Source organism: Argopecten irradians, chromosome 6, assembly GCF_041381155.1.
Source record: "Argopecten irradians isolate NY chromosome 6, Ai_NY, whole genome shotgun sequence".
NCBI lineage: Eukaryota > Metazoa > Mollusca > Bivalvia > Pectinida > Pectinidae > Argopecten > Argopecten irradians.
Genome location: NC_091139.1, coordinates 26,512,380 through 26,538,258, shown reverse-complemented (window position 1 = coordinate 26,538,258; position 25,879 = coordinate 26,512,380). Strand labels below are relative to the sequence as shown.

The window sequence follows — 25,879 nt, the reverse complement described above, 5'->3', positions numbered from 1 at the left end:
AATGTTGCCATCCAGAAAGTTAAGTATAAGGGAGACAACCCCTGCTTAGGTAGGAAGAGAAGACATTTATTTATATCTAATATTTGATATTGCTTCTCTAGACTGTTGTAATTTACATTATATTTGTATTGTATTCTGAGTGTGAAACTTGCATTAGACAATTCAAATTCCTAAATATTACGCAATGTATTATTAGAATTTGGCTGTGAAAATGATATTGTTTCGCGTTCATTTCATACATTACATCATATCCTTTTGTACATATAATGCACCCAAATATTACTGTTAACTTATTTTCCTGGTGTGCTTTAGAAACAGCTTTTATCGTGATGAAGTTGATGAATGAAGTGGCTACCTGTCTGTACACATGATTTATATTTTTTTCCAAAGGTAAATTTATTAAAATAAGAAGAGCTAGAGTTTTTCTTGTGAGTTCAGTAAACATTCATAGCAAAATTATACTCTTGAAAAATGCAAATTGATCAAATATCGAATCGCTTAAATTGTTTTATAATTATAATGTGTTTATATATTGTTACATAATAATTTCTTAATGTTTCCATGAATATATGTTATATAATATAAAAAAAAAACAAAAAAACTGAGAAATTGAAAATGAAATAATAATAAAAAAACAACCTCTAGTATATGTTTCCTTTGAGAGTCGAACCCTTCGACTACCACTATTTGCTACCATCATAGGATGACCATATTAGAAACTTTTTTTCGGAAAGGTGGCCTTTCATGAATATCATTTACATATTGAATGCGGAAGCATTTAAATGATCATTCTTCAAAAATGAATATTGTCATAAGAACTTTGGCAACTAACTGTGAACAGAACAATGCGTCAAGCTTTCCTATATTTGCTTCCTAATAAATAAGACTTCTTAGCTTTTTGGAAAGCTAATACGTGTTTTCTATTTTTAGACTCTTCGCAAAACCGGAAATAGGCGTGTGACTCTCGCTGCGGACCTGTCATCGGCAACAAAGGTCAAGGTAGTTTTCCGGTGGTTGGTACTCGAGAAATGGTGATGTTTATATTTGTAATCTAACCAATATTTAACGGCTATGCCAGGAAAGAGAAAGAAACGGATCGTCGGGAAGATAATATGGGGACCGAGGAAAGGACATTTAAAAGAAAATGGAACGGTAAATTGGTTTATTCATATAATCTCAAGGCTTTCCTTGTCGATAGTTTGTGTAATTCAGGATAGTTTGGTCAGTTGACAGGTTGACCCATCGGCTATCGCTAATCGCTTATCTATGATATCTTATGTCGCTGTCAATTCTGAAATGCGTTTCACATATCTATATAACATATACATCAATCAATCGGGTTATAAATGACACGTGGAATTAAGAAATAGCAACATGATTAATTTTCGTATCTTGACGAAATATGTTGATCAATTTTAAGGAAGGGACTTTCCCTTATCGAAGAAATCCGGTTTCATCCAAATGTATTGTCATATTTTGACTATCCAGAGTTAATCTTTATATAAAGATATTAACGTTGGCGCGAACGAGTCTATGACATACTCAGTAGACCTAGTTTTAACAATTTAATTCGCTAATTTATCATCGTGATACTGTCATTGATAGTAACAGCTGGTTGGTGTCTGTTTCTTTGTACATGCAGTTGTATATGTAGGTTACATTAAAATGTAGTTATACAATCATGATTGAGGATGGAACTTAATAGAAGATATAGCAAAAAAGTAGACAATTTGCAAACACTAATTTATCATGGGTCATTTTCAAGTACAACTTTATCATATGGGTCATTTTCAAGTACATCTTAAGTGTAATTATATATTACATGTCTATGACTAATGATATAAGATTCATATACTGTACAGTATATGATTCTGGCCATGATTCTTATATCATTAGTCAGGGACATGTAATATTAGAATACATGGTTAGTATATATATCTTACAATACAAGGTTTATTTTGGTGTGTTGAGACTAAGGAAAGTCGGGATGCTGAAACTTTGCAGAGTAATGTTGGCTTTCCATGCTAAACATAAAAATAAACCCTGAATTGTAAGATATTAAGTGTGTATTCTGTTTATCCTGCAACCATTTCCTTACAGATTACATTCACATCAAAAGTAAATCACCGGTTATTTTCTTGGTAATCCTCGAATCAAAATGTTTCTTTGATATCGATGCACAGGAAAAGATTCATTCACTAAACCGAATATGAATGTTTACTTTTTACTGTTGTGGGAAATATATCAGTGCATTCATAAACAATTCCAGTAATATCTGAGTTTAAGATTCAGAGAGTAATATTACTGAAACTCAATTCAACTGCACAACGACATGGAAATACCCTATGAGTCAGAAACATACATATGTATATACATTTATATGTTTCTGCATGAGCTAAGACAACACTGCAAATACGAGGGTGTCAATATAGAAAAAATGGTGTTGTTTTGGTGTTTGTATTGATATCACATTTTGTCGAGAATGAATGATGTTTCATCACTGAAAGGTTGATGTTCGGGGTCAAGTTTGTCAGATATGGAACAAACGCATATTGATTATATATTGTTGAAGGTGGTATGAACACAACTGGATACAGGCATATAATACATATTCTACATGTAGTGCTAATTGAATATATTTATGTCCAATTACATTCATACCACCTTTAATGCAATCAAAACACTGTTCAATCTCTCTCTATATATATATACCTCAGAACTGGTGCAGTTTGGATTAATATCTATAAGCTTTTTGTTTTCAAACTTTTCTTTTTTTGTATTATGTGATGATGATTGTGTGTTTCAGGCTCCAGGATGGATGAGCCAGCCCAGTGTATACCATGCCCTTATTGTGATATTTTTAGAATTCTTTGCGTGGGGTCTGCTCACCTCTCCCATGATTATGGTAAACATAGTTATCAGATTTACAATTGTTTGAAAGATGAATATAAAGATGATATTGAAAAAATGACTTGTAATAAGATTGTTATTAACTTATAGATCTGATGTGATTTTAACTATTGATTATTATTTTATACTGATTTGAAACTTTTTATCACATTTATATTGTATATTGAATAGTTTATTTTACAGTTCTGTAATATAATTTTTATTTGAGCAGATATATATATATATTATCAGGGTTAAGCTGACATGTTATCGAGATATAACACAAAAATCTGATTGTACTCTCATCATTTACTGCTTCGTGGTTTATTTAGAGTTCACTAAGATTTTTGTGTTATATCTCCATAGCATAAACAATCTATTCAAGTTAATCCATAAACAATTAAAAGACTAGAAACTGAGCATGAATAAAAATATTGAAAGAAAAAGCTGATCATTCTCTTATTTGTCAAAACTAACAGAATTCCTAGAGTGTCTATATGCAAATTTTAATTCCCTATTTGTGCCATATCATAGGCATAGCTGAATGAAAAATTTTGATGTGGTATTTTCTCTTCAGTAATCTGTATAAACCCATGATTTTTGATAATTTTTTAAAGCTGTGATGTGTTTATTGTTCCAGGTCCTGAACGAGACTTTCCCCAATCACACGCTCCTACTTAATGGGTTAATCACCGGTGTAAAGGTATGATTGCTCACATTTTATGTTGGTATATGATCAGAAGCAATAAAAGTTATTAATACAGTGTTTTCAAGGCACTATGATCATATAAAAAACGATGTGAGCTGAATAGTATGATTAGTTTTACCTTCTGATGATTGTGATTGTATCATCAAAATCAGTTTTAAAATATGATGTAACAGGTTGGACTTATCAATGTAATCATATTTCACCAACACCATTTTGGAATCTTAAAACTGCCATATCGAGTATAGTGTTTCTGATTTTGTTACTACCAATATATTTGGATGTAGAATGTGGACTGTAATAATTTATCTAGTGTCTTTTTCTGTTATCAACCAATAACAAAGAATAAGCAATACTATAATTCTTATTTTAGTGTCTAGTTTTGTAACCAACATATTTAAACAGCAATTTGATGTCTCCTTTTCATGTCTAATAACTTTTTATCGATTTACTTTATACATATGTGATATATAGGCTATTATAATCACTTAACTGTGTTCAAAACATTTTCAATACTTTTAATTCCTCACAAAATTTGATCACACACCAAGTAAGTTTGGTTTCTGTATACATGTATTGAATGGATTCCTAATTTCTGTTTTACAGGGGATGCTGTCGTTCCTGAGTGCCCCGTTGATCGGAGCTCTATCAGATGTCTGGGGAAGGAAAACTTTCCTTCTACTGACAGTGTCCTTCACCTGTGCACCTATCCCTCTGATGAAGATCAGTCCTATGTAAGAATATTGGTTATCAAGAATAGGATCATTTAAAGATGCTCCAAAGCTGACAAATGGCATGTTTTCACTATCAAAAACAGGAGCAGACGATTTAGTATTTTTCTTCGGTTACAAGTTACTTAATTTACACCATTACCACCATTGAAAAGTTTGATCTTCTAATTTTATTTCAAGACAAATATATTGAATATAATTTATTGCATCCTGCAAAAAATCCGTGGCACTATGTCCTATATGGGATGAAGTATTGATTGCGCGTGCACCAAAAGCAAAATAATTATGTCATATTTTTTTAATGTTAACTAGACATATATATACAAGATTAAACATAATTATTGTTAAATTGATGAATATCATTTATGCTCTGTCGGGGATGGATCATCTTTTATTTGGTTCCTGTGACTGAATGGCTCTGGTTTGTACTTGTAAAACCTGTTTATAACAACCACCCAGGAGGCAAAGAGAGAATAGACTTTATGGCCAAATGGGCTTTATACACAGGTCAAATTGTGTTTAAATTGGTCATTTGGGACAGTGTGGAAATGGTCTTAAGCAGGTGGTCTTTACAGAGGTGGTCGCTTAGGCAGGTTTTACTGTAAATAGAGTTTGATAAAATGTTAAAGTGGCTCCACCGCTAACAAATGGTAGTTTTTCTCTATCAAAAACAGGAGCAGACGATTTAGTATTTTTCTGCGGTTACAAAAGTTACTCATTTTACACCATTACCACCATTGAAAAGTTTGACCTTCTAATTTTACTTCAAGATAAAAAATACAAAAAGTACTTAATTGCATCCCCTAAAAATTCTGTGACACTATATATATATGTCCTATATGGAATGCAGTACTGATTGCGCATGCACCGAAAGCAAAATAAATTATTTTAATTACTTTTTGTGTTAATTGGACATATACACATGATTAAACACCAATTATTGCTCAAATGATGGGTATCGTTTATGCTCTGTCGGCGATGGAGCATCTTTAACTTCTGAAATTTATAAAATTACATCAGGCTTCAGTTTCATCAAAGGAAATTTCAAATTCAAATTCTCAACAGGAAAGCATTGTAGAACTTTCCTCAACTTTTTTATGTTCCTGTACAGTGCTCACAGGAAGAATTTTAAGTGAAGGAGTTTAAATTCAGGAATATAAAAGGAACTGTAGGCATTGTAGGTCAGTGGTAGAAATTCATCAAGCAGTGTAAAGTGTTTACTGTAATAGATTGACGATTTTCTTCATTAGTTAATAATTAATTTTCTCTTTGTTTCTGGTATTTTGATTGGCATATTCATTTTTTTCATTCCACGATGAAAGAAAAATCTGAGAATGGCGTGGAAACCCGACTTGATTGTGACGTCACAATAGAAACATTGACGTTGAATATTGATTTGGAAAATGTAATTCCTTAAAAATAATCAATAGAATCGTATGTGTAAACGTATTTCATTTGATAAAGTAGCCTGGAAAATTAATTATAAGCATTGAAGTCACTATTTTTTAATTTCATCGGGTTATGAAATAAATTTTGTTTGCAAACTTTTGTGAGAATCCGCTATGCTAAGTTTGCAAACAAAATTTCTTTCATACCCCGATGAAATTAAAAAATAGTGACTTCAATGCTTAAGTATAGGTAGACTCCATGTTCGCATTAAATGGAATGAATGTCTTATAAATTAAAGATCTGACTATATGGGAAACTAAATATACTTTTTTAAACAATTACAAGTAAAATGCTAGTTTAATCTGTTGCTGCCTGTCTACGATTTTAATCACTTTAGAGACAGTTTGTTGTGTATATAGGTAAACAAATTATTGTTTTAATTTGCTGTGTATAAACAAATTATTGTTTTAATTTGCTGTGTATATTATTGGTAAACAATTTTTTAGCTCGCCTATTCGAAGAATAGCGGGGAGCTAATGTTGTCACCCCGGCTTCGGCGTCAGCGTTGGCATCCCATTTCACGTTAAAGTTTTTGAGCAAGTTTCTGTTTCGTCAATTGTTTAAGCTTAAGTCATCATAAATGTTTATGATTTTATTTTCCTAATGTATATGGATGCTGAATGTGATAATACAACCAATTTGGGGCCTTTAGGGGGTTTTTGGAGTCTGTTAATTTGTCATATTTCCATGTTAAAGTTTTTGAGCAAGTTTCTATTTTGTCAATTGTTTAAGCATAAGTCATCATAAATGTTTATGATTTTATTTTCCTAATGTGTATGGATGCTGAACGTGAGAATGCAACCAATTTTGGGCCTTTTAGGGGGTTTTTGAGTCTGTTAATTTGTCATATTTCCATGTTTAAATAGTAAATACTTGAGCATCAACTTCTTCTGAATAGGCGAGCTTTGCTGTTCTCCAACAGCTTTTGTTTTTAATAATTGTGGTGTTTTGTACTTTGTAGGTGGTACTTTGCTATGATATCCATATCGGGGATATTTTCTGTGACGTTCAGCGTTGTGTTTGCCTACGTAGCTGATGTTACGTCGGAAGAAGACAGAGGACAAGCCTATGGTTTAGTAAGTCATTAACTCATCATTATATAACATGTTGGTTGTATAAACTTGGACTCTTTTCATAGCTGTTTTTTAAAGTCAAATTAAAAACAACCTATTTGATTGGTTTCTACATTATTAGCTCACCTGGAATTTTGGCTCTGACCCCCCGGGGGCAGGAGGGGCGGGGCCCAATAGGGAAAATAGAGGTAAATTCTATGAATTGCTACAAGTCCTAGTGTTCTGCATGGATTGAAACCAAAATTGGCCAGAAACATCCTTTGGGAAAGGGGAACAGAGTTTGTATAAATTTTGGCTCTGACCCCCTGGGGGCAGAAGGGGTGGGGCCCAATAGGGGAAATAGAGGTAAATCATATAAATCGCTACTAGTCCTAGAGTTCTGCATGGAATCTAAACAAATTTGGCCAGAAACATCCTTGGGAGAAGGGGAACAGAGTTTGTATAAATTTTGGCTCTGACACCCTGGAGCAGAAAGAGTAGGGCCAAAGAGGTAATAATAATTTACAGGTAAATCTTTAAATTTCTTCAGAAATGAAACAATGATCCTGTATTCAGAACATTATTTGACATTACAAACTAGGTGAGCGATACAGGCCCTCTGGGCCTCTTGTTGGTATAATTTTTAGGCCAATCACGAATAATTCAATCATATCCCAGTATTGGTTATTTGATGTCTACATAAAGATATTTAGGAAATATATTTAGTTCAAAACAACAAAAGAAAATTAAAAGAAATATTTCATGTTGTATAGTACAATGCCTTTTACTGTACTTATATATATATGTACCAGTCTTGGAAAAGGAGGGTTAGGATTCTTATGTTGTCAAACTGGAAGCTTATCAAGTGTTTGACAGCTTAAAAATCTTTCTTTGAAGATTGAGATTCACCCTGTCTCATTCCCAAGGCAGTGGTTAAATGCATGACAACATCAATGTGATGCATTGGTTGCCTGATTGGAATGCTATAAGTTAACATTTTATCAAACTAGTCATGATACCATTACTGTATTGTCATGACCTTATGGTATGACACCATAGAGTCGTTCTTCATTTTCAAGTTGTCTTGTTTATGCTGCGTAAGATAGAGAATATTTTACCCTGTGGATATCACTGTCCAGTGATAGAGAATAATAGAATCTTACATAAGCCTGCCAGGTGGACAGGGATATCTCAACCCGAGTGAAAGATTTTGGCTAATCAACCCGAGGCTTGCCGAGGGTTGACGGTCAAAATCTTTCACGAGGGTTGAGATATTCCTGTTAACCTGACAGGCCCATGTTTGATTCTTTTTCTCTCATACTTTAACAAGAAATGATGAAAATTCATTTGATATGAACGTTACTGTGCGTAAAAAAGGTGGCTGCATGTATTGATGACGTCACTGTCTAGTGCGTGTGAGCTGTCTTTTCCCTACCCCGGTAAAAGACTAATCTTTTCTCTAGCGAGATAACCCTGTCAAGAATGGGAGAATAATAGAATCTTGCATGGGTCTGTCAGGTGGACAGAGATATCTCAAACCCGAGTGAAAGATTTGGCTGGTCAACCTGAGGCTTGCCGAGGGTTGACGGTCAAAATCTTTCACGACAATAGACAATAGCAGAAATAGACATTGCATGTAATGATGACATCACGTCATTGTCTAGTGCGTGTGAGCTGTCTTTTCCTTACCCTGGTAAAAGACATAGTTATCTTTTCCCTAGCAATTGCGAGATAACCCTGTCAGGTATGGGAGAATAACAGGTCAAAAACAAAACTTAATCTTAATGCTAAAGTTATCTGTTACATTTGCAGCAACAATACCTGCCCTAGGGTTGTATCTGGTATTTATTGTTGATGTATATGTGTTATAGATATCTGCTACCTTTGCTGCCATTCTGGTAACGATTCCTGCCCTAGGGTTGTTCGTACCTGATGTTTATTGTTGATGTATATTTGTTATAGGTATCTGCTACCTTTGCTGCCAGTCTAGTTACGAGTCCTGCCCTAGGGTCGTACCTGGAACAGGCTTACAGTGAGAACTTAGTTGTGTGGCTGGCCACAGCAGTGGCGCTACTGGACATATTTTTTATCCTGGTGGCTGTTCCGGAATCCCTTCCGGAGAAACTCCGGCCAGCCAGCTGGGGATCCCAGATTTCTTGGGACAAGGCTGACCCATTTGGGGTAAGGTTACATTACTGATGGTATATTATAGAAAAAATAAACATGTTATTGTAATTATATTCATTTAAACGCAAATTCTATAATTTAGAGAAATGATCTTTACATCTGATATCTAATATTTTAATCAGTTTTCTGTATGTATTGTTATAGTGTATTTGACTATCCAATCAAATGATGTGTGTACTGATACATAAGTCAATAGTGAAAATAATGCAAGCTTAATGTATAAAATATTCTGATAATAATCAAAGAGTTCTCAAAACAGGGTCATACAATGTTTATTATGTTTATTTTACCACCCAAAAGAAAGTACATTGGAATGTAAGAGTTTTCTCTCTTTGAACCAGAAATTTATTTATTGTCAAAATTAAAGACAGATGTGTTGTTTAATATTTTTTTTTACTTGTTATGACTTTATGTTATAACTTATTACTGTTATGATAATTACTTCTGCAGGCTCTGAAGAAGATAGGACAGGACCACTTAATATTGTTGCTGTGTGTAGCGGTATTTTTATCCTATCTCCCGGAGGCTGGGGAGTACTCATGTTTCTTTGTTTACCTCAGGCTGGTAAGCTTGCTGCTATTTCTCATTTCATGTGGTGTTTATCTTCATATACACCTGTTATATTATGTCAGGGAAATAAGTCTGTCCAGTAAACATAGAATTTCTTTCTTATATTGAAATGATCATTCAGAGGAAGAGATGTTGATTATCAAGTAAATGAGCTTGCAATAGACTTAATTCAAAAGCCTCATGTACTGTATTGATATTACAACATACATTATTAACTTCTAAATTTTTGAACAGTATTTCTGAAAGAAATTGTTACCACAAGCCCTCCATGTTAAGACTACAACGTTGTCAACTCATGCTGAGCAGTTACCAGGAAATGACCCATTGGTGGGTGATGTTTCTCTGGTACTCTGGCTTTTCTCCATATTCAAAACCTGGCAAATTCTGTATTGACCCCGACTGTTGACAGGGCATAAATAAGATAAACATAATTGAAGGGCTTACATGAAAATAGAAATATTGGTCTGGATAAATATGAGAATTCTTACAGCATTGTTTCTTTTTTACTTTTACAGAGGATGGGGTTCTCAGCTGAAGAGGTTGCTTCCTTCATAGCTTTAGTTGGTGTTTTATCTGTTATAGCACAAGTAAGTATCAAGTGACATGTGAGATCTTTATCGATGAAAATAGTGTGACTATACATGATACTGAATAGCCAGTTATTAGTGTGGGTCATGTTTTTAAAGGGACAATTCAGTCTAAGAGTACATTAAAATTTGCATATATATCGGAAACAAACCAGTTCTTATGGAAATTAGATCAGTTGTTTTACTGTGATATGCCAGAAAAACCCACTGTAGTGAAATGTATGTGAAATGTTCAAACTTGCTGTCCGCCATTACATATTGTGGTCTTGTATACCTAGCCCTGGCCCTTGCCAATGTAGTAAAGAGTTTTTTGTCTAGAAATACTAAAATCACTCTAACAGTAATGTGTTTACATTAATAGGTGCATGTTTTGTCTAAATATAATTTACCAACTCCTGAGTGGTTATGTATTGCATTTGTTTAACGTACATGACTTTGGCTCAGGGATGGGTACAGCATATATGTTACCTGCATAATCCTATTGATCAACAATTTGGAATTTCAACGGTATCAATCAAAGTACTTAACAATGTCATGGAATTTGTCAATATTTCTTGTTATATGTTTCATAAGGAATGTAGGACAATACATTTTTGTCATATATTGCTTCATGGTTATGTAACAGAATTGATTGAATAAATTGAATTGTCCCTTAAAAAATTGGGCTAAAACACAAGAAAAATAAATTTTAGCTTTTTAAATTTCATGATTTAGCTGTAAAGTATATATAAAATTCATTATCTTGCAAAAACACGAAAATATCAACCTTGCAAAAATAGCCAACTGTATACCTGGTAGTATTTTACATGTTGCCCAATTAAGTGTTCCAACGCATTGAAAATATTTATAATGTGTAAGGATACATTAAGATGGAGTGAAATAAAATGGAGAGCAAACAAAATCATTGAAAAAAAACTAAACAAATGCCATTTACTCTGATAAGGAAAATGTGAAAGAATCGAATATTAAAATACCCTTAATCCTTTATTGTCACATAGCTTTGTAAAGTGTTATATTGGCAAACACTTCACACATGCAAGTGTGTAATGATGAGCATGTGTGTTGATTTTAGGGTTTTGATGTTTATTTTACTGATTTTATTACAGACACTAATCTTGACAGTTCTAATGAAGTATCTCGGTCACAAGGGAGCTATCATGTTTGGGCTGGTGTTTGAGATCATTCAGCTAGCCTGTTACGGATTTGGTTCTCAAGACTGGTAAGTAGATAGGCAAAAAATATCAAAATTTTTAAAGATTAGATGGTACCTTGCATCAGTTTCATTCTTCTACAAATCGTCAGGGATACTAGTAAGGACCAAAAATGCAATCTAATTGAAATTAGACTTGTAATTCTGCTCCCCTACAATTCTCTACGATACACTCCAATACAATATCTACCAACTCCTCTTTCGGAATTACAAGGCTAATTTTGATTAGATTGGCTAAAAATATATATGAGAGACAACCAAATTATTTGAACCAGAACCAAAAATGTAAGAATTTCTAGAATCTATATTTACCATATATGGAGAAAAAGTAATGCTTTTCTGTCAAATATAACCTATATTTCTTGGGTATTACAGCTAACTTAAATGGAATTTTTCTCTTGTTTTTCTATTCACAGGATAATGTAGGTGGCCGGCTGTATGACAGCTATGTCTAGTGTTACCTATCCTCCAGTATAATTTTCTCCTTGTTTCTGTATTTACAGGATAATGTGGGTGGCCGGCTGTATGACAGCTATGTCTAGTGTTACCTATCCTCCAGTATAATTTTCTCCTTGTTTCTGTATTTACAGGATAATGTGGGTGGCCGGCTGTATGACAGCTATGTCTAGTGTTACCTATCCTCCAGTATAATTTTCTCCTTGTTTCTGTATTTACAGGATAATGTGGGTGGCCGGCTGTATGACAGCTATGTCTAGTGTTACCTATCCTCCAGTATAATTTTCTCCTTGTTTCTGTATTTACAGGATAATGTGGGTGGCCGGCTGTATGACAGCTATGTCTAGTGTTACCTATCCTCCAGTATAATTTTCTCCTTGTTTCTGTATTTACAGGATAATGTGGGTGGCCGGCTGTATGACAGCTATGTCTAGTGTTACCTATCCTCCAGTATAATTTTCTCCTTGTTTCTGTATTTACAGGATGATGTGGGTGGCCGGCTGTATGACAGCTATGTCTAGTGTTACCTATCCTCCAGTATAATTTTCTCCTTGTTTCTGTATTTACAGGATAATGTGGGTGGCCGGCTGTATGACAGCTATGTCTAGTGTTACCTATCCTCCAGTATAATTTTCTCCTTGTTTCTGTATTTACAGGATGATGTGGGTGGCCGGCTGTATGACAGCTATGTCTAGTGTTACCTATCCTCCAGTATAATTTTCTCCTTGTTTCTGTATTTACAGGATAATGTGGGTGGCTGGCTGTATGACAGCTATGTCTAGTGTTACCTATCCTCCAGTATAATTTTCTCCTTGTTTCTGTATTTACAGGATAATGTGGGTGGCCGGCTGTATGACAGCTATGTCTAGTGTTACCTATCCTCCAGTATAATTTTCTCCTTGTTTCTGTATTTACAGGATAATGTGGGTGGCCGGCTGTATGACAGCTATGTCTAGTGTTACCTATCCTCCAGTATAATTTTCTCCTTGTTTCTGTATTTACAGGATAATGTGGGTGGCCGGCTGTATGACAGCTATGTCTAGTGTTACCTATCCTCCAGTATAATTTTCTCCTTGTTTCTGTATTTACAGGATAATGTGGGTGGCCGGCTGTATGACAGCTATGTCTAGTGTTACCTATCCTCCAGTATAATTTTCTCCTTGTTTCTGTATTTACAGGATAATGTGGGTGGCCGGCTGTATGACAGCTATGTCTAGTGTTACCTATCCTCCAGTATAATTTTCTCCTTGTTTCTGTATTTACAGGATGATGTGGGTGGCCGGCTGTATGACAGCTATGTCTAGTGTTACCTATCCTCCAGTATAATTTTCTCCTTGTTTCTGTATTTACAGGATAATGTGGGTGGCCGGCTGTATGGCAGCTATGTCTAGTGTTACCTATCCAGCTATTAGTGCATTTGCTTCATCACATGCTTCTGCTGACCAGCAAGGTAAACATTTTATCTTATTTTACCACAAATCTCTTCAAAACTTCATATCTTATATCTTGTATCTTATAAGGTTGATGCTAGTGTGCAGTTTCTAAGACCAGTGAACAGTTGACTATGAATCCCTCTTAATATGCAATTTCCATGTTTATGTATCCTCAACCCCCAAATAACACATATCTTCCATTCCATATAGTCAAGGGGGTGGGGCTTGGTTGTGGAGTTGTGGAGGGGTTAAGATCTCCCACCATATAACTACAAGCCCTCAACCTCAGTGTAGCAAGTTCAAATCACATATGAGGCTGTACGCCGACAATGTTAGAGGTATAGTACGACGAGACACTTTTGATCATTATGTCGTGCCCATCAGAAGTTTCTTTAGTAAACTTCTGATGAGCACGACTTAATGATCAAAAGTGTTAGCATTGACGTCTACATCTATTATTGGATTAATGGGGCTGTTGCCAGGTACTGAGTGTTGGTCAGTATTTTTTTTCTGGTACTCCGTCTTACAAACAACACCTAGTCAAGTATCACTATTGGGGTGGATATATAAAACAGTGGGACTGGTCTGTGTGTTATTATGCATGATGTGACCGGAATGGGTGCACTGTGTCATGTCATTAGCTGATGTGTGCCTCTGAGAGATAGCATTATTATATTATTAGCATTGTGATAGATTTAAACATACCAGTCTCCCAAAAACACAACTTTTCTCACTTCACATAGCACATTACATACAGGGTAGTACATCCTTAAATGACCATAGCTGTTACACAGTAGGAGGACATATAGACATAATCAACTTTTCAGAATTACTGAGTGGACCCAACCCACTCTTTTGGTACCATTGTTGACTACAATTGACAATTTTTACCCACCTAACTCAATCCCATGTTGTCGTTAGTTGACAATTTTTACCCACCTAACTCAATCCCATGTTGTCGTTAGTTGACAATTTTTACCCACCTAACTCAATCCCATGTTGTCGTTAGTTGACAATTTTTACCCACCTAACTCAATCCCTTGTTGTCATTAGTTGACAATTTTTTACCCACCTAACTCAATCCCATGTTGTCTACAGTTGACAATTTTTACCCACCTAACTCAATCCCATGTTGTCTACAGTTGACAATTTTTACCCACCTAACTCAATCCCATGTTGTCGTTAGTTGACAATTTTTACCCACCTAACTCAATCCCATGTTGTCGTTAGTTGACAATTTTTACCCACCTAACTCAATCCCATGTTGTCGTTAGTTGACAATTTTTACCCACCTAACTCAATCCCATGTTGTCATTAGTTGACAATTTTTACCCACCTAACTCAATCCCATGTTGTCATTAGTTGACAATTTTTACCCACCTAACTCAATCCCTTGTTGTCGTTAGTTGAGTTGACAATTTTTACCCACCTAACTCAATCCCTGTTGTCGTTAGTTGACAATTTTTACCCACCTAACTCAATCCCTTGTTGTCGTTAGTTGACAATTTTTACCCACCTAACTCAATCCCTGTTGTCTTGTGATTTGACAATTTTTACCCACCTAACTCAATCCCTTGTCGTTAGTTGACAATTTTTACCCACCTAATCAATCCTTGTTGTCTGTTGAAATTTTACCCACTAACTCAATCCCATGTTGTCGTTAGTTGACAATTTTTACCCACCTAACTCAATCCCATGTTGTCGTTAGTTGACAATTTTTACCCACCTAACTCAATCCCTTGTTGTCGTTAGTTGACAATTTTTACCCACCTAACTCAATCCCATGTTGTCGTTAGTTGACAATTTTTACTGATGTTGAAGTGTTCATACTTTCATAAAAGTACACCTCATTCATATCTCAATATAAATTTATAAAATGTACAAGACTGAAACGAAAGTTGCTGTATAGGTATTTTGACTGTTAACATGTATCTGTCATTGGAGAAAGATAACTTTTATCATATATACAGATATATATGTTAGCAAATGTTTTCTATTGAATCGAAATGGTAGCTTATCTTACTTTCCCTTTGGATTGCACGGTCTTATTACAAAATGTTCAATGTGAGTTATAAACAAAATTTAGTTTTATAGATGAATTATTTTTCATAAAATGGGATTGATTACAATAACCTTTTTATGTGTCATTTGGAAAAAAATCAACTCATGATGTTGTCCAACACTTTCTTGAAAACATCTGTAAAAATACAAGAATTTTTAGTCTCTAAAATTTTGAAGGAAATTGATGTTCATGTAAAATGGTTCATGCTAGCTTTGCTATAAAACTATAAATGTTTGAATCAGAATTTTTAAAATGCCCTCATTTGTTTTGTTTTGCAATAAAATAATTTAAATATATCCATCCCTCTTATCTCTATGTTTTTGGATAAATTGTACTTGAGAACCAAGTATTAATTTGTTTGGCCTCACTACTACTGTTTCCTTCTCCACTGTGATCAATTAAAGCAGGAGTTATCTTTCTTCCTACACATCATTCATAGAAAATAACCCAGGGGTGATTCACCCATAAATCATGCTTAACTTAAAATAATCATGATCCAGTGTCTCGACTCTAAAAATGCAAGTCTGTTTTGATAGGATGCTGCACTGCAATTCATCAATGAAGCCATATGATATTTGTCTGTTGCACGGCTGACGTAAATTATATACATTTTATATTATGTCTGTGTAGGTAGTAGGGACATTGTTATGAATCGGTCTTCAGTGTTAGGTAATGGTTGTATGTTAGGTAATGGTTGTATGTTAGGTAATGGTTGTATGTTAGGTTATGGTTGTATGTTAGGTTATGGTTGTATCAGAGTTTTATGGCTAACCTGTCTGTCTCTAACATATTATGGTATTTCTTAATAGCTGTGGAAAATTACACGCTTCCTAAGACATGTCAAGTGACTCATGTTCTTCTTGTACAAAGTCATGTAATTATGAGATCGTAACAGACCAGTATCTCTATACCTTGGCCGTGCGCTCTTCATATTTGGTCGTAACGTTTGTGGTAATGATATTGTAAAATCAGAATACAGTGGCATTATAATTGTAAATGTTACATCAGTATTGTGTAATGGAAAAGATGTTGTATACAAATTGCTGTAAATAAAGGTGTATATATTGAGAATGAGTGTGCCAACTGACATTCATTCTCCACTAAATGTGCGGTTGAGTGTTGTATCCCTAATACTTATTGTAACATATACCTAGTAGACAGTCTTATCAAGGTTATAGCTCTTATTGGCATCCATATTCATAGTTGTTCCAAGGAAATGTTTAAATAGACATTTATGTGTTTGCCATGCCTTTTCAACATTCTTTTATCAATAACACATGTATTATGACTTTCTTGATCAATTTACATGTCAAGGCATTTCTTTGCTTGTTTACAAATTTCTTGATTTCTATAGATATTTTTACTGTCATTGTAATCCATTGGGCCCATCTTTTTGTTACTATTTTTACACATAGCCTGTCCTGTCATCACGTCAAGTCATGTTGTGTCCTGATTTGATATAACAATTTACGTATTTTCCGCACCTTTGATTTGTCACAAAGGCCTTTTTTTACAATTTTCTTAGTTTTTGTACACATGTATATAAGTTACAAAGGTGTATATCCGTAAGTCGCACCCAAAAGTTAGGCCCTTTGATATACCTTAAGATGGAGGCACAGGAAGCAAAGTTTCTTCATGGTGTACAGTACCTAGTTGTAAAGACTAATTTGAAGTTTGATCGACTCTAAATTTTCTGTAATATTTTTTTTCTGTAGGTGTGGCCCAGGGCATCATCACAGGAATCCGTGGCCTGTGTAATGGATTCGGTCCCGCCATGTTTGGTTTCATATTTTATCTGTTCCAAGTAGACTTAAAGGAAATTACCGTACCAACAAATAAGCCACTGGAAGCCAACGCCACGTCACATCCAAATGTAGCCAACCCATTAGAGGTAAGTAATGATCAACAGGTAGTTCTGAAATTATAATGTAATCGGGGGGCCTCGTTGACCAAGTGCTAAGGTGTTTCTCCAACATATCATTACTCGATCTTTCACCTTGAGTTGCAAGTTCAAAACCACTCATCAAAGACTGGTATTTTTTCTTCCTCCAAATTTATCAGCTTTCCTCCAGTACCTCCTACCTAAAATGTACATCTATAAATGACTTTGACTGTTTATAGAATGTTACACAAAAATGAACTGAACCTACCATCCAAAATTATTGTGTTATCAAAAAGAAAAGCTTGTTAATTGCATATTGACATTTTGATTTTATTAATTGTGGTGTTGTTGTTTTCCTATTATGTTGCTAAATATTTGACAGGTATGTTCCATTTTGAAAAGACATTACTCAACGAATAAAAAACCAAGAAATTTTCTTTTGTTTAGAAAATGGTTCAGAAAATAAAATCCAGAAGTATGACTGGTTAATCTATGTATCCAATGTTATTCAACATATCTATTGTTTGCTTTCAGAGTATGATTCCGGGTCCCCCCTTTGCATTTGGAACAATCCTAGTCATAATGGCATTGCTTGTAGCTATATTTGTGCCAGAGAATCCACATGGCTCAGTCGGGAAGGGCAGCTCTCGACGTACATCTTCAAATGTTGAATCATTTAGTCAAGAATCAGGTATAGTATATGTATAAACCGTATTCTAGACTAGCAGTGATAATTCAAATTGATTTCAAATTAATGAAGTGAAAACATTAACTTTTGTGTTATAGTAGTCTAGATTAATTTGCTTGAATCCAATTCTATTTCTGGTGCAAGTGTTGCTATTTTTAGAATTCTTTTTGCATGATCATAAACAAAGGTATAAGACATATAGTTTACATATATATATCTCTATTACTTTCAAATGCTTGAACTTAATCTGAAAGCAAAATCTTTCTTGACCCTTACAGAGTATGCAATTTATTTATCCTTTCTCTTAAGGATGTATGCTACCTTTGATTTTATGCTTGGGTTATTTCCCTTGAAATCCTTTAATGTGATTATTTTAATAAAGTCCCAAACAAAACTAATGTATGTGAATTATGCAGATTATTATCTGTCCAGTCGAGGAAGTGAGTAAATAACATTCATGTTAACCTTGGTTGTCTCCCCTATGTTATAGAAATAGTTTGTTCCTCATCCTATTATATTTTTCTTGAAATTTTGTATTCTACAGTACATGTCCATGCAATGCACTGTTTATGTATAATCCTCCTTTACTTTATATATGACTTTTATGTCAATGAGCAAACACTACTTTTCTGTGTAAAAGGTATTTGAACAAATGTTATCTTTCCAAATTTTTTAATTTAGAAATTATGTATTCATCATCGTTATCCTAATTTGTTTAGAGAATGTTAGTACTCTGAAATTAAATTGTTAGAAACAATTATTAACTTATTCACCCCTGAAAATTCACAATGGAATCCTCCAGACTTTGATTAAGAAGAGATCAAATGTGTCTTCAGGGGTGACTGGGTTCATGTTCTGTGATACTCTGACCCCTCTCTACTACACCCAACCCAAATAAAATTGATGGTATATCCCCCCTATCTATAAGAAACTTTGTCTACTAGACAACTGATGATATTTTAACAAAGCTTTAGAAAATGTTTATTACGATCCAATAAACGAGATATCAAATTTCATTGTCAAGTTCAAGGTCACTTTGATATTTCTGCTGAAGGGGAGACAACTGTTCCTGCATCCCCCTTTATTTTGTGTCTGATATATATATACAGTATGTTTACTTATTTAAGTTGACCATATTTAACCACAACAACACTAATGTAGAATTTATGTATTGCACAGATCCCAGAAGTTCCATGCATTAGGCTAGTTATTTTGTTACACACACATGCTCACTGAATGATATAGAAATGAAAAAGAAAAAAAATAATAGATAAATTAGTCGATAGAAGATTTATAGCAAATTTTGAATGCTAATTAGTTTGTGGTTGTTTGGCAAATACAACACATTGCTTATTTGCTTTTAAACTGGTTGGTGCAATAATGAATTCTGTCACACAATTACAAAATTGCTATATATGTATTATTTTAAAAAAAAAAAAAAAAAAACCAACCTGTTACCAGTAACTTGACACAGAAAATTAATTCAGTACAGTAATATCTTGGCATTTAAAGTGCTTCTAGATATACTATTATGTTTTGTCAATATTATACATCAACATCTCAGTTTAGTTATCAGAATTATTGTCAATTTAGCATGCAAGAATCTATAGTTTAGCTGTTAACAAAATCAGAATGAGAGAAAAGGAAAGAAAAATACCTGGTAATAGCATTTTGTAAGAAAAAAGAACCTGAATTGGACTTTCGAGTACTTCCATCCTAAAACATTATAAAACCTCCTTACTCTCCTCTGAAGAATGTTTATTACTATAGTATGTCTATGTACAATAGAAGCCTATATACAGTCAGAAGTCAGGTTTTCAGTTAGTTTAATTAAAACTGCAGTTTTATGAACTGACGATATTGAAGTCTTGACAGTCTTTGTTTTGTTCTGTAGTCTATGATGTTACCATGGTTACGGGCTAGATATAGTTACGTCTGGGACAGCTAGTGCATGCTATGAACATTAACTCATTCACCCTGAAGACATATTTAGGCTCTTCTCAATCAAAGACTAGATCAGTCCATTATGAAATTTCAGGGGTGAATGAGTTACTGTTTGTCTTGTTGCCTATATCAAATTGTTCTTTTAAGGTCCGTCTTTTTTACTCTTTTACTTTTAACAACAATTCAATATATAAAATTCCTGAAATTTCTGTCTTTCTTTAAAATGTATTATACATTTATATATATATATTTCATATCAATTCTTCAGTATCTTCCTTTAGGTTTTGCTGTGTCCAATTTGTGTTACCATATTGCTTATTTTGTGAAGGGAATATTCAATCTTTGTCTTGTTTCTCTTTTCTTATCTACATAATGTATATAACAAATTCTGTTCCCCTTATGACCATCTACTGTAGAAAGAGCATATGTGTTGGAAGCAAACACAGCAGCTGAAACTCTAAACAAAGGATATTTTACAAAGTTTTTTAACTTTGTAAATGAAGAATTGTTTTGATATTTTATAGTAATTCTTGCATGTGCAATTACTCACTACAGTTGTTTGTGAAGATATTCAAATACAATGACTTAAAAAACAAGATTCAAAATATGTTATTGTTAATACTTGTTTAATATAATTAACATTAGATTTAAAACTTAATTTATTAATTGCCTTTTTCCTTTCCCTTTCAAACAGGTCATCGGAGTATTGAAAATGAACCGTTAATGAATGAATCGGAACAAGAGGTGTAACAGTGGTGAAATTTCACACGTGACTTATTCCTATACGCCTTGGATTGGCTGTTGTGACTTCTAGCGTCTTCATTGGATCTTTCTGAAGAATTGTTAAGGTGGTGATGTGTTATGGGTTGTTTCATTGCGACAGTAAGATTCTATCATAATTAAAAAGAAATCATCTGGACGACAATTTCAGCATCATTGACTGTGGTAAAACACCATTGTGCTATAGTAGATCTGTTAGATTAAGACTATTTGCACATGTATATGCTGTACCTAATGTTGGCCCGCTGTGTTCTGAAGTGTCTGTGCACATGCTTAAAGTAGATTCTGTGATCCAACATTCTGTAGTGCCACATTGAATGGTGTGACATGGATTCCCAGGTTTCAAGCCTTTCAGGGATCCTGATGTATTATAACTCAGATTCCCTGGTTTAAGCCTTTTGAGGACCCTGATGTGGTGTGGCTAGAGACCAACTGAATTTCTGCTTTTTTAAGAAGAGAATTTTCCTCAGAAGATTTTGCTTCCAGCAATGGAAGAGCTACCAGAAGCAGATCAAGAGCTACAAATTGAGTAATCAGAAGTTATATTTTAGAAGTAGAAGAGGGCGAATTGAGTTAGGCTCTGGATTCCCTAGCTGATTTAAGCATTTGAAGGACCCTGATGTCACCATTCAACAAGTTAAGGCTATGGATTCCCAAGCTAGTTAAGCATTTTAAGGACCCTGATGCCACCATTCAACAGACAATTTGTATAACATTGCTACATGTTTTGTGTGCCAAGACTTGTGTATCATCTTAGTATATGAATTGTAATGTGAAAAGAAAATCTATGCTTTAATAGAAAAATATAGATCTTATTTTTTTCTCAATAATTTACATATGTATATGTACAAACTTGAATATATAATGAGTTGATTTGAAAGTTTTCCATCTTGAATGTTATATGGTACTGGGTATTTTAAGTTTCATCCTAAAGAAAAAAAGAAGAAAAATATTTTTAACTGTTGCTATTTTGGATCTCAATAGGACATGAAATGCTATTAAGGGTTAATAGTAATTCATAGTTTTTTAGCCCACCATCATCAGATGGTGGGCTATTCAAATCGCTTTTTGTCCGTGGTCCGTCCGTCCTTCCGTCCGTCCTTCCGTCCGTCCGTCCGTTAACAATTCTTGTTATCGCTATTTCTCAGAAAGCACTGAAGGGATCTTTCTCAAATTTCATATGTAGGTTCCCCTAGGGCCCTAGTTGTGCATATTGCATTTTGGGACCAATCGGTTAACAAGATGGCCGCCAGGCAGCCATCTTGGATTTTGATACTTAAAGTTTGTTATCGCTATTTCTCAGAAAGTACTGAAGAGATCTTTCTCAAATTTCATATGTAGGTTCCCCTAGGGCCCTAGTTGTGCATATTGCATTTTGGGACCAATCGGTTAACAAGATGGCCGCCAGGCAGCCATCTTGGATTTTGATACTTAAAGGTTGTTATCGCTATTTCTCAGAAAGTACTGAAGGGATCTTTCTCAAATTTCATATGTAGGTTCCCCTAGGGCCCTAGTTGTGCATATTGCATTTTGGGACCAATCGGTTAACAAGATGGCCGCCAGGCAGCCATCTTGGATTTTAATACTTAAAGTTTGTTATCGCTATTTCTCAGAAAGTACTAAAGGGATCTTTCTCAAATTTCATATGTAGGTTCCCCTAGGGCCCTAGTTGTGCATATTGCATTTTGGGACCAATCGGTTAACAAGATGGCCGCCAGGCAGCCATCTTGGATTTTAATACTTAAAGTTTGTTATCGCTATTTCTCAGAAAGTACTGAAGGGATCTTTCTCAAATTTCATATGTAGGTTCCCCTAGGGCCCTAGTTGTGCATAATGCGTTTTTGGATCGATCGGTCAACAAAATGGCCACCAGGCAGCCATCTTGGATTTTGATAGTTAAAGATTAATATCGCTATTTCTCACAAAGTACTGAAGGGATCTTTCTCATATTTCATATGTAGGTTTCCCTAGGGCTCTTGTTGTGCATAATGCGTTTTTGGATCGATCGGTCAACAAAATGGCCGCCAGGCTGCCATCTTGGAATTTGATAGTTAAAGTTTGTTATCGCTATTTCTCACAAAGTACTGAAGGGATCTTTCTCATATTTCATATGTAGGTTTCCCTAGGGCTCTTGTTGTGCATAATGCGTTTTTGGATCGATCGGTCAACAAAATGGCCGCCAGGCTGCCATCTTGGAATTTGATAGTTAAAGTTTGTTATCACTATTTCTCAGAAAGTATTGAATGAATCTGTCTCAAATTTCATATATAGGTTCCTCTATGGCCCTAGTTGTGCATATTTCGATTTGGGACCGATCGATTTACAAGATGGCCGCCAAGGAGCCATCTTGGATTTTGATAGTTGAAGTTTGTTACTGCTATTTCTCAGAAAGTACTGAAGCGATCTGTCTCAAATTTTATATGTAGTATGTTTGCAAAAGTTTGAAAAGCAGAGAAAAGATCCCTCTTTCCATTGTCAGACATAGATCATTCTTTGGTGGGCGCCAAGATCCCTCTGGGATCTCTTGTTTTATCAAAAATTCATGTTTGAAGTCTTGAAAAGGTGTCTAAGTTTTTTGTATATGATAATGAATAGTCACTTACTTTGAAATCAGATTGAGAATATATCAAATCGTTATTTCTTTGTCTTTTCATGTTTATACAGATTCATCTTGTTTATTTCTGAACTTGGTATTACAATATTTTTGTTGTGATCTCAGAAACTATTTTCTATCTTAGACAGGGTTTGCATTACTTGTTCCATTATTGGGGTCCTTCATAAATAAAATGGGGTTCCTCAGTATGATTGGAAGGGATTGGAAGAGAGAAGTTCTCATTTTCGGTGCTCAAACAGATATGGGGACAGCATAAACACAAACCCTGTTAGATATTCAAAATGTAAAGTTTTTTCCTACGCATGGCGTTATTGAAAATGCTAGAAACTATCATTTAATTGTCTTGCCCCAACTTTTGAGTTGAATAACTATGAATCTGTATATCTATAGGCTTATCAAACTCTAACCTAAATACCACACATTTATTCTGAACATCTTTTGTTTATTGAAAAATATCCAAAATTTCCCCAGACATATATATGAAATGGTTTATCTTGTCCATGAGATATATGAAAGTTTTTCATGACGGTGAACTATTTGACTATTCATTTTTACCTTGCTGAACTTGGATATGTGTCTTCCTTTGCTATTCAAGCAATTTAATAGTAGGAAATATTGTTTATTTAATCAAACTTTAATCTATCACTCTAACAACAGCCTACTTGTTTACCGTTGTCATATATATGTTAACGCTGCTATATTCATTTATGTGCATAAGCTTAATAAGTGTACATGGAGGTAGAAAAAAAGGATTATTTTATTGATTTATTAATTTGGGGGAACCTCTGTAAATAATAATTATTGTGCCATCAATTATCCTTTTGCCTGAGGTTGAATTGTGATGTACTTCATAATACAATATCATTTGTTTTAAAGTAAATCCACTTTTAGATTTGATTTGATTCAGAATTCTCTCCTCCATTTGTAAACCTGTACTTTATTTTCTCATGAAAAATATTTGATCCGGAATGCAAGTCCTCTTTTTGTTTACCTCAAGGGAATTTATTTGAATTATACATGTGCAGAAAGAGAGTGATTTATCAAACATCAAAATTATTTTTGTCTAATTTGCTTATTTTGCATCACATGTCTTGTATATCTGATATGATTTAGTCACTACTATATGGTATGCATGTACTTTTTTCTCCAGTTACGTAGAAACTATATTTCAGTTTATTTTACTACTTATATCAAATGTAGAAAGTTCTTTCACATGAAATATTTTTTTCATAAGATTATGGCTTGAAAATTAATCTCATACTGTCAAGATTTCTACATTTTAACTCCAAAAAAGTAAAGGAACTAAGAATTTTTTTGCAAGGACTGCTAGAAATAATGATACTACTCGAGGTATCTTATATATAATTGGATGTTGCTAAAAATTTTGACAATAAGATTTTTCACCTTGTTCAAAAGTTATGCTTTAGAGCTCGAGGTAAAGAAAATGTAAAAAATATAGGTACGTTTTGGCATTTACTGTAACACAAATTACATAAAATACTAAAGTAATCTTTCTGAAGAATTTATATGTTTTTTTTCCCGTGAATTATCAATATAAGCGATTTAATTTTTAACATATATTCTAACAGTGTATGGAGAATGAACATGTCGGTATATGAAAGTGGGCGTGTCAGTACATGTATATGAAAAGTGGGTGTGTCTATATGAAAATGGGTGTGTCAATATATGAAAAGTGGGCGTGTCATTTTATGAAAGTGGGCATGTCCAGTAAATGAAAAGAAGGTAGGTCAGTCAGTAAATGAAAAGTGGGCATGTTAGCATGTTAAGGTATAAGATGAGAGTCTGTAGACTTTGTATTTAAATTTATTATTGAACATTAGATGTTTGTCAGTGTATGTACAGTATAACCCCCCTAACTCGCACCCCTCGAATACTCTCATTCGTCGAACTGATTTGTTTGTCTTATTTTGAGACAAGACATTTTGACCGTCGATAATCGTTCGTGACCAACCTCGTATGAGTCGAATACCCTCTATTCCTCAAACTATTGATCTGGTCCCTTACTGTTCGAGTTGTAGGGGTTTTACCGTATATGTAAATTGGACAGTGAGCGTGGCTTTATCAAAAAGGGGCATGTCTCAGAAGGTGAAGGCAGTGACAGTGTGATAGGTGTGTGTGTGTGTGTGTTATATTAATGGAATGTGTGTATGTACGTATGTATGTGTCATATTTTAATTTGAGATTAAAGTTATATGAAGCAATGTAAGAATTTACACTAATGTTGGATTATACATACAATTTACTTCCTGTTAAAGAAAAAGAATTCATTTCACATGAGACTTGTTAATAATATCAATTTTCAAGTTGATAATTAACTTTCAGTTATTTCATTTTGTCTTATGTTATTTTAAATTGTGTTCCATGAACATACTATGAGCGACGTGCATGCCCATGGATAAAATGTGAGTCATTTTCTTTGGTGAATTTTAAACTTTTGTGTATTAATGCTAGCATTATTGAGACCGGTTGCTATTTAAAAGATATTGTCTGGTTTATGTGTGTAAAGAGTTGTCCGAGATGGAGTGTATTTTCTGGTACCATTGTCTATTATTAATTTTTTTCTTACAGATTATTTGTTATGACTGTAAGATTAGTTGATTAAACTTCAATATGTTTTA

General features: G+C 34.1%; 1 protein-coding gene across 2 annotated transcripts; it reads left to right on the top strand.

Moving 5' to 3' along the window:
• Positions 1-959: 959 nt before the first annotated feature.
• Positions 960-25,879, top strand: LOC138325478 (hippocampus abundant transcript 1 protein-like). 2 transcript variants are annotated; one of them, XM_069271162.1, is made up of 14 exons: positions 960-1,152; positions 2,807-2,905; positions 3,530-3,592; positions 4,202-4,329; positions 6,737-6,851; positions 8,790-9,008; positions 9,465-9,578; positions 10,100-10,171; positions 11,278-11,390; positions 13,190-13,287; positions 17,048-17,223; positions 17,749-17,905; positions 18,319-18,342; positions 20,541-25,879. In XM_069271162.1, the coding sequence occupies exons 1-14, from the start codon at positions 1,072-1,074 to the stop codon at positions 20,594-20,596; spliced, it is 1,515 nt and encodes a 504-aa protein (XP_069127263.1). In that variant the 5' UTR covers positions 960-1,071; the 3' UTR covers positions 20,597-25,879. The 2 variants fall into 2 exon arrangements, with proteins under 2 accessions (XP_069127263.1, XP_069127264.1); XM_069271163.1 differs by lacking the exon at positions 18,319-18,342 and having other exon boundaries at positions 963-1,152.